Below are 9,988 nucleotides of genomic sequence, written 5' to 3'. Positions count from 1 at the left end.
GATTATTTCCATCAGGAAACAATATGGCATGTTAACACTTGATCTGAGTTCTAGTCCTAGTTAGTCTTGCCACTCAGTAGCTCTGTGACCTTGAGTGAATTAATTTATCTCTCTGAGCCTCAGTTTCCTAAGCTGTAAAATGAAGGAGCAAGATAGGATAACCTCAAAGGTTTCTGATAGTTCTGAAATTGATTCAAAGTCCAGCCTTTTCAGGAAGTTAAAAAGGGACCTTTCTGCTAAGGCTCCCAGATGAATTTCCCCATCCAGTTTTCCTATCTACTTAGAGGTGGGGTGGGGCGAATCAGTTGATATTTGCATTGGACTTTCCCAGAAAAGCCTTGGCTTCAGGGAAGTCCCTTAGTAGAAATCCTCAGTAGGGAGGATCACTAAAGGGGTAGGGGTGGGTGTGTGTGTGTGTGTGAGAGACAGAGAGAGACAGAGACAGAGAGACAGAGAGAGACAGAGAAGATAGAGACTCTCCTTTTCCAAGCTTTGCAAAGAAAGACCTTTTTTGCAAGAGAGGCAACCCAGAGCTAAAGAAGCATCTTTTCTCGTAAGAGAGAACAGAGCTGAGATCAATGGATTCAGCCTGTAATCTGAAGGGACTGTTTAGTGAATGAAGAAATGAGTAAGACTGAGGACCAAAAAGGGATGTCTTCAGGGAATGGAGGGGAGGGGAAGGGAGGAGAAGGGGGAGGAGAGAAGAAGAAAGGGGAGGAGAGAAAGGGGAGGAGACGGGAAGGGAACGGGGTGGGGGTGGGGGGGGGAATGTGGATAGGGGAGAGCGGGGAAGGGGGAGGGGGTCCAAGGGAGAGGAGGAGGAGCGGGGGGACAGGGAGTGGGGGGGTGGGGAGAGGAGGCGGCTCGGTCTCTGCCTCCCAGCCCCTGAGCCCGCTGCTCTGGATGGGAGTGAGTGACACCGAGCTGAAAGGGATCTTCTGGAGGCTGATAAAATGTTCAATAGAGGATTAAGTGCCAGCGGGTGAGTGGTATTGATGGCCAGATCCGGTCAGCGGGCGGCCCCAGGGTATACTTTCTGCCTGGCTGTGGAAAGAGCCGGGGCTTCGACGGCTTCTCCATCTTCACTTCTTGTAAATGACTCCGATCATAACGGAGTTAGCGGGACTGAGGCGTCGCCGCCGGCCAGCCGCGCATTTGTCACTCCGCGCCCGGGGCCCCCGGGGCCGCCCCCCGCCCCCCGCCCCCCTCCGTTATGGAGAGCTGTCACAGACTGGATTTTAATGACATTCATTAGGTGTGCCTCATTTACATGCAGGCCCCGGGAACAACCCCATTAGGCAGATTAGTTTGCTATCTTTCAGAGTCTGGGGGTTTCTTGGTGAAAACTCCTGCAGCCGGCCGCCGAGCCCCTCACCCGCCATGCTCAGTGCCCGTTCTGTCTGGCACAGTCCAGGGCCCGACCTATTTCCTGTCTATGATCCTGGTCATAATCTTTCCTGAGTTTCTGGTTCTTTCCCGGTAAAATGATGGTGTGTACCCTGGCATCCGGGATTGTGGCCCGTCCACCAAAACTGATTGTTACAAATGGTTACAAATTGTTACAAATGTTACAGCTGGTCTGTGGCAGGTGGTATCTAGCCTGCCGTCCCAGCCGCTCACCTCCCGGGAAAGCCTCTCGGAGGTCTCCGTGAGAAGGGGCAGAGCCCAGGCCCAGAGAACAGCCGGGCTTCCTCACTGATACTTACAGAAAGGGGAAAAGGGGGGACGGAGGAGGCCAACTTGGAGGCTAGGTCCTGTCTAAATGGACTAATGCGAAAGCTCATTGCTGTTCCTTCATTAATCTGGGAGCCCAGGGGGGCCAGATAGCAAGGGTTTATAATGACGCCCTCCCTGCCCTGGAAACCCCCAGATTCAAATCATTCATCAGAAAAAGGAGGAGAGCCCCATGGGACTTAATGAAGTCGGGTACTGGCCTTTCCTTGAAGCATGTTTCAAATCGTGCTGTCCGCTAAGCTGGGAGCTGAGTGGAGTTCAGTAGGGCAGGGCATAGATAGATGAGGGAGACTCTTGATGCTGAAGCAGTAGGGAAAGATGCTAGCCATGAAAGTGAAGGCATTGAATTTTGGCTGGGTTTTTCTTAGATTTGAGCAATCTTTCTCCACTTCCAACGCTCCCTGATCCTATTCCAAGACAACATTGCTGCCATTTTAAGATATGTGATCTTTGGTTCTTTCCTTTTTTGTTAATTAAAAAAAAAATTGAAGTCTATAAATACCACAGCTTTAGAAAACCTCTATCACACCTCTGAGAGGCTCCATTGTATTGTGAAAAGAGCACTGTAGTAAGGTGGAAAATAAAACGTTTAAATTCCAGCTGTAGTCATGAGAAACTGGGAAAAATCACTGTATCTTTCTGAACCTTTGGTTGTAAAATAGGGTGAGGGCAATACTTAACACCACCTCCCTCACAGGGCTACTGTGAGAAGTGTTTTTACAAACTGTAAAGTACTACAAAATATAGGTTTCTTATCATGTACAAGATCCACACCTCTGTGAAGAATCTCCACTTTAAATATCCTCTTCCCAATTTTTTCTAGAGTACTTTGGTTCCAATTTGCCCTTGCCTTCCAATTAGTCATTTATAAAGCCTTATGTTTTTAGAGCTTTAAAACTCCTTAAAAGAAAGGGCCTAAATTCTGACAGAGAAAGTTGATACAGTCTCCTAGTTTAAAAAAAAAAAAAAAAAAGGAAAAAAAGGAAAAAAATCCCATCCAAGTTTCAAGATACAGAGAGGACTTGACAAAATAGAGGAAAAAATACCTGCTATCAAAGGGACTATGCTTCTGAAGAACTGTGAATAAGGAAGCAGGGGTCACAATGATACTGGGGATATATGAGAAGGTTGGGATCCAACAATAGGAGACTTAGGATTTAGTAGCTATAAAGTTAGTCATTGGGAGTTAGTGAGTGTTCCTGGATCTGGTGAAGACTTAGACAGGAAAATACTAATTCAATAAATGGACACTGAGAAGCAGTTAAGTCACTTGCCCAAGGAGTAATCAGGGTTCCAAATAGTTGCAAAGCTAGCACTTTCCACTATGCCATTTTCCAAGATGTCCTAGGGATTTAGTCTTGGGTGAAAAAATAAGGCTAACAAGATAAATAAAAAAGCCTTCCCCTCCATTGCTAATACCCCCAATACCTTAAATTTATCTTCAGTTCAACTATTCTCACCTTAACCGTATTCCCATTACCTGCCCCTCATACACACCAGATCTTTTCATCTCACTTTTTATTCCTGTAAATTGACGTCAGCCCTGCTGAATCATGAAGCTGAGGTTTTTAAGCAAAAAAAAAAAAAAAAAAAAGAAAAGAAAAAATCTGTTAGGGCAGAGAAGCCACATGGGCCCCTTGCCTCTTCCTCCTCTTCAATGATGGTATTTTTAATGGTGTGCACAAGATTTCAGTTTTGGCAGAACATTAAAGAAAACAGCTGGTCACATGTTGGCTTTTTGCTGGGCCTTTTTTTATATACACACACAGCAATTTCTAAATATTCAATCTATAAAATAATGCCCTTAAAGCTATTTTCCTTATCCTTAAAAGTCTCAATTCCCCTTCCACACACACACACTCAGAAATGAGTATTATATTTAATTAGATCCAGGTGTATATCCCTCACTCTGATCTCCTTCAGGGGAATCTTTGGGTCCATCCTAATTCTCACTTGGGGATTTAAAAAGGAAAATGAGTTTTCAGAAGAAAGTTCACTAATCACTCCTTTCCCCAAGAGCACCCCCACTTTCTCATCCCCCAGGACAATTGGAAACAAACAAAATAGCTCAGACTCCCACTAGACAAGATGTCAGTTTTTTGCCTTCCACTCCCCACTTATTAAAATGGGTCAACCTGAGAAAGCTTTAAGCATCCTAAATCTCCTCTGGCCATTCTTAACCTTTGAGCCTGGAACCTATTTAATCCAAAAGCATGCCACAGTGACTCTTGTTCTCCTGCCCAAAGTTAATTTCATGTAGCACTTTACCGTTTGAAAGGTATTATTAAATATTATTAGGACACTACATTATAAACATGTCCAAGGCTCCAGAGGGCCATTTTAACTTTCAAAAATGAAGTGAAATGCAGCATAAAGCCTGCTTAACCCCAAACCCTAAAATGACTCAATTAACAGCTTTCTGTAGTGCTGAGCTTGCTGGTTCCCAGCACCAGCCATTCATCAGATTCTGATTTCCTGGATCACTGCAGGCCCGCCCCCCCCCCCCCAACCTAGACCTCAGACACACATAGCACATAGGCTCTGTCCAATTGTTCCCTACCCAAAGCTGCTTGTTGGTACAGGCAATAAGTATTGAGTGGCCATTTCCAAATCTCAACCCCTTCCCCAGACTCCTCTGTCATTGTTTAAAAAGTTATTTTGAACAAAAATGTTAAGAGTAGATCAGGACAAACAGAGGAAGCTAGACTCTAGTCTTGTCCCCAGCCCCAGAATTATGTAAAAGTCTTCTCAAAGCCAAAGCTTTAACACCTCATGGGATTTTTTCGAACCAGTCAACGGGATTTTTTCATCTGACAGTTGAGGTGGCTTCTATACTAGTAAGGATGACTAGTTAATTCATCCATTTTAAGTTAGCTGTCAAAATCTCTAATTATTCTAGGACATTCAGGGTACATACTTCTATTTAGATTAGACCAATTAGACCAAATCCAAGAACTGTGATTAGAATCCACAGTCCCCTTCAATCTCAAATCTCAAAGACTCTGAGGCCTTTAGGATATTTAGAGGAATAACACCCCCACCCCCACCCCCAAGGAGACATGACTATTATGAGTTTTCAAGATTCCTATAAAGGGAAGACCTTTCTTGGCTCTATCCTTTCCTTTCCATCCCAGCAGCACCCTCAGGCTGACTCGAAGCTCTCTGAAGGCAGAGTAACCCCAAGGTAATGAATGAATCAGAAATTTTTCTCTTTTAGTTTAAAAAAACTTTTATAATAAAGTTTATTACATTATTCTTTAAAAAATATAAAATAATAAGTTTCTGCATAGCAGAAAAATTAAGCCAGAGACCCCAAACCCCTGGTTTGTGCAAAGATATTTGGTTTGTAAACATGAGGAGGGAAGGGAGACGAGTGTATACAGGTCCCTCTCCCAAATACATTAAGGATAATAGAAAAATAAATGGGCCTCGATTGACTCTGAGGCAGGAGGGAAGAAGCACGCAAGGGCTGGGACAGCTCCACGGGAGGACATTCCTTCCTGGGGAGGGGACTTCCTTTTCTAGGTGTCTTCTGCCATCAACACCAAACCCCACACAAAATCAGCATCACCTCCCTCTTACTGCCTTTCCCCCTACCCCAGAGAAAAACATCAATTCCCCTTCCCCTCCCCACAAAAAAAAAAATAAAATAGTTAATGCTGCCACCATAATCTTCCATCTTTTCATATCTGGAAAGGAAAAGACTTCAGGTAGTCCTTAAGGACAGGATTTAAGGGGATCTTGCCCAAGTTGTCCCTTCCGAAGGTGGCCACGATGCTCTTTCGACACAGCTCCTGCAGGGGCCGTACCCTTAGCTGTCGAAGGGGGGTGACCAACATTTTTCTGGGAGAGTTCAGGTAATGTTCCAGCAGCTTAAAGAGGCAGTCGAAGGTCTCCCGGCTGCCATCCAGGTTGAACCGACCGGCCTGGAAGTTGACCCGGATGCTGGTGGGCCCTGAAGCCATCTTAACGCTGATGGCAAAAAAACAGTTTTTCTGCCGGCTGTCCCGGACCAGGAAGGTCCCCACGGGCTCATCCTTGAGTTTCTCATGGGCCACGTTCACACTCAGCGGCCCCCAGTAGAAGCCACAGGCGTCCAGCAAGGCGCTGGCTCGGGTGATGCTGAAGTAGTCCGCTTGGGAGCGGAAGGTTCGGAAGTGAGTGTCCCCCTGTCCCTGGGTCGCCGCCGCCAGGGCCACCGCACCATGCTGAGGGGCCAGGCCGTGCTGCGGTCTGGGCTGCGGGCTGGGATGTTCCCGGCCAGCCCGGTGGGACGGAGGAGAAGGAGGAGAAGGGTCGAGTCTTCTTCTGGTGTCGGCTGTAACTGCATTGTCGGCTGCCACCTTACTGTGTGCTACCATTCTACAGACTGGGCCAGCCTGTGGGGTCGCCCATAGCGTCCGGCGGCGGGCTCGGGCTCCACTCCAGCAGCAGCTACTCTGAAGTCCCAGACAGAGGGTCAGGGAGAGGCGGGGAGAGAGAGAGAGAGAGGCAGAGTGAGTGGGGAACATTTCCCGAGAGCGGGCGGCCGGGCGGCAGGCGGGGCTGCGCAGACGGTGTGCCAAGTACAGAGTCTGCCCCGGGTCGGGGTCTCCCCCGGGAGCCTTCCGCCCGCTGCTGGTCCAGGGGCGGCCGAGGATGCGGAGGCCAGGCGCATCCAAGCAGAGCCTGGAGGGGCCGGTATTTCCCTGCAGGGTGGGCTAAGTGCAGGGAAGGCGGCGGGGGGGGGCTGCCTCGTACGGTACAGACATCTACATCTTTAGCTTACGGCAAGTGTCCTGGAGCTTGAGAGGTGCCCTCTCCCCGCTCCCACCCCCCTTCCCTGGCCACGAGCCCAGGGCTTCTCTCGTCGCCCGTGGCCTCCCCCTGCTGGCCAGTAAGAGGCAGGACAGCTCGCTCTGGGACAGTTCTTGAAAACCCGCGGGGGGGAAATGCCCAATTTTCACACAGCCCGCCAGCTGCCTTTAAGGGCGAGCGGGCCAGATGGGGGGCGGGGAGGGGATGGCTCCGAATAGCAGGATCCCTTCAGCCTTCCTGCAGAATGCTTTGCAGGGACTCTAGGGGCCAAGAGCCGAGGAGTGATGCTCACCGGCGGCCGCCACCTCCCCCGGACCCGCCGAGGACAAGGGGATCGGGCGGGAGCAGACGCGGGGTGCGCAAGGGATGGCCCACCACTCCAGAGACCCCCTTCCGAAGGCTGGAAGGCGGACAGGCCGGGGGTCGGGTCTCCGCAGCCCCAGCTTTCCTGCTCCCTTTCAACGATGATGCTGGCCGCCGGGCAAGGGGAGGCATCGGCCATCCCGGTGCCTGCCTGCGGCTTTCCCTTTCCTGCAGGTCCCCTCCTTTCGGCGGGGCCTCGCTTCCCCGCCTATCCCGAGCCCTGCCTGGGGTCCCGCTCCCCGGCCGCCCAGCACCGGGCGCAAGAGCGGAGCCCAGTGCCGGGGGCTCCCGGCGCCGCGAGCCCCGGCGTACCTGGTTCCCCGGCGGGTGGGCGCGGCTCGGCGCCGCGGGCGGAGCGGCGGGGGAGCTCCGGGGCCGCTCAGGCGCATAGTCCGAGGCGGGGAGCCAGTGCAGCTGCTGTAGCCGCAGCTCCCTCTGCTCCGCGCACAGCGCAGGGCGCAATCTATTTAAATCTCCGAGGTTCGGGCTGGGGTGGGGGGCGGGTGGGGGAGGGGCTGCGGGGGGGGCGGGGCCCAGAGCTCCTCCTCTCGGGCTTTCGGTTTCTATTCTGGAGGTGAGGACGCGAGCGCTGCGCTCCCGCCCAGCTCCGGCCCCCTCCGGCCCGGGCTCCGCTCCAGCTCCGGCTGCCGGCGCCTACCCCTTTCTCCCCGCTGCTTGACACTGGCTCCATTTGTCGGACCTCCCTGCCGCCGTCCCCCCCGCAGCCCCTCCAGCCGGGCCCCCCCCCCTTTATCCCCCAGCCCCTCTCCAACTCCAGCGAGTGCGCCGCACGGCCGCTGCCCGCTGCTCCGGCCCAGTTCCTCCCGCTCGTAGCTGTTGCTTCCCAGGAAGCCGACGCTTCTAACCACAGAGTTCGGAGGAATTTCTCCGGAGGGAGAGCCCTAACCAAATCTCGCATCTGTGCTTCTTCAGAAAATGGGTGTGGCGAGGTGGGGGCCGGGCTTGGCTGCATCCCCGAGCCGGCTCCGAGCCTCTCCCCGGCTTCAGTTCCAGCCCAGCCCGGGACAGCCCGAGGCTCCCGAGCCCCGGCGCGGCAGCCCCAGCGGATGCTGTTATTGTCAGACCGCGGGGAGGCTTCCTGCAGCGGGCTTTCCCGACAGTGACCCGCGTATTCCTCTCGCCTCCTGTACCGTTAGTTCGTCCAATATTTATTGACCGCCTACTATGTGCAAGGAAAGTGCGATGGAGAAGGAAACGAAACTGTCTGGGCCACGCTGGACTTCACTGGCCTAGACCGTATTCCTGCTTCCCCGCACTGTAGAAACGAGAACTAGTATTGATTCCCCTTCAAGCTATTCTTGCGGTGTTGCTTGGGGAGGCCAGCCGCTGGGCAAGGTTCCTTTCCTTTCTCTGCCCGCTCTCGTCTCCAGTCCGAGCGCTCCCCCTTGGCCACTCCTCACTCCCTCTCCCTAAGCGGGGTAGACCTTAAGTCGGTCCCAGGAAAGAATACCAGATTGGGGCGAGGGGAGTGGAGAAGCCAGAGACTGCCCGGGAGATGGAAGGAGAAACGCCTCACTTTTTTGGCCTTCAGAGCTTGCATCTCTATTACAGAAATAACCACTTCTGCAGTTTAGGGATGTTAGGAGAATCCAGTGTAATACAACGTACGAAAGCCTTTTGGAAATTGGAACCGTGTAATAGTATTAATGATTAGTCCATGACCTCAAGTGATTGCTTAGCACCGGACAAGTCCTCTTTCTGGGCTTCTCTCAGATCATTTTCGTTTTCCTCATCTGTCAAAATTCTGGCTTTAGACTACTTTTAAGGAGTTAAGCTACTTCTAAACTGAAAATCTGTGGTCCTGCTAACTTGATTGGATCTAGTCTATAGCCCCAACCTTTCTCTACCCCCTGCGTCTCCTTTCCAGCTGTTTTCCCAACATCACATCTTCCCAAAATAATTTACACATATATCCCAACTTTGAAATCTTGTGATTATGCAATCTTCGTGGTCACGTTTTCTTTTCTTTTTTTTTTTTAATAGCCTTTTATTTACAGGATATATGCATGGGTAACTTTACAGCATCAACAATTGCCAAACCTCTTGTTCCAATTTTTCACCTCTTACCCCCCCACCCCCTCCCCCAGATGGCAGGATGACCAGTAGATGTTAAATACATTAAAATATAAATTAGATACACAATAAGTATACATGCGTGGTCACGTTTTCAAAAAGTGAGGACCTTGTTTTCTGAATCCTAATTTAGACTATATAAGTTAACAATTTTTTTCAAAATTGTGAAGGGGCCAAAGTATTGGAAATTAGCACTGTCTCTGAAAATACCAAATGTATGCTACTGATGGAATTCCTAAGGTTTATTTTGGGGGTGGGGACTGTGAAAACAATGACTTTCTTCATTTTACTTACTGGAAAGTCTGCACATATGGATTCCCCACTCCTCACCCCATCTTCCAGACAGGAAGAAGGGGAAAGGGAGGGATTCTTCCAGCTAATCAGAGATATGAGGAAGTTGATAAAGGCTTAGTAATTCAATAAAAAACCTCTATGATAAGGAGACTCTCTGGAACAATAGGAAAAGCACTAGCTCTGTAGACAGAGGACCTGAGTGCAAATCAGGAAAATAATTTAACTTTCCTGGGTTTCTTGTCTGTGTAATGGGGTTTTGGACCAACTGACTTCTGAGATCCCCTCCAATTTTACACATATGATTCCATTATCTCAGTTAGCCTATTTCAAAGGGGTCTGCTGTAAAGAGAAAACTGAATTCATACATTTTACACAGTAGGACAAGTTGAGTCAGACCAGGATTTTTGTCCAGTCTTTCTTTGTCACTAATTAGTTATGTGACCACTGACTAACCATTCTATTACCAAGAAGCTCAATTTCCTCATCTGTCACATGAGGATAAAATAATACTTAACAACCACTAGTCCCTCTGCTGAGACCACGTCCCAAGTATTGCTTGACAAGGAAACAAGTTTTGTCTTCACACAAATATTCCTAGGAATACTATTTGTAATAGTTAAGATGAAACAAACAAAACCAAACCAGTGATCTCACTGGCTCATTAATGGGGAAACCAACTAAACAAATTATACGCTGTGCACGTAAT

The 9,988-nt window shown here is 49.9% G+C and overlaps 1 protein-coding gene across 1 annotated transcript; it reads right to left on the bottom strand.

The window, feature by feature from the left end:
- Positions 1-4,944: 4,944 nt before the first annotated feature.
- SOCS1 (suppressor of cytokine signaling 1) lies at positions 4,945-7,260 on the bottom strand. The gene is made up of 2 exons (XM_031944589.1): positions 7,207-7,260; positions 4,945-6,173 (listed from the first exon to the last, which is right to left on the bottom strand). The coding sequence occupies exon 2, from the start codon at positions 6,093-6,095 to the stop codon at positions 5,418-5,420; it is 678 nt and encodes a 225-aa protein (XP_031800449.1). The 5' UTR covers positions 6,096-6,173; positions 7,207-7,260; the 3' UTR covers positions 4,945-5,417.
- Between the last annotated feature and the right edge of the window lie 2,728 nt (positions 7,261-9,988).

This window comes from Sarcophilus harrisii, chromosome 1, assembly GCF_902635505.1.
Source record: "Sarcophilus harrisii chromosome 1, mSarHar1.11, whole genome shotgun sequence".
Taxonomy (NCBI): domain Eukaryota; kingdom Metazoa; phylum Chordata; class Mammalia; order Dasyuromorphia; family Dasyuridae; genus Sarcophilus; species Sarcophilus harrisii.
This window is presented reverse-complemented; position numbering and strand designations above follow the sequence as displayed.

Coding starts and splice junctions, on each gene's coding strand:
- SOCS1 (XM_031944589.1), bottom strand. CDS start 6,095: ATGGTAGCACACAGTAAGGTGGCAGCCGACAATGCAGTTACAGCCGAC.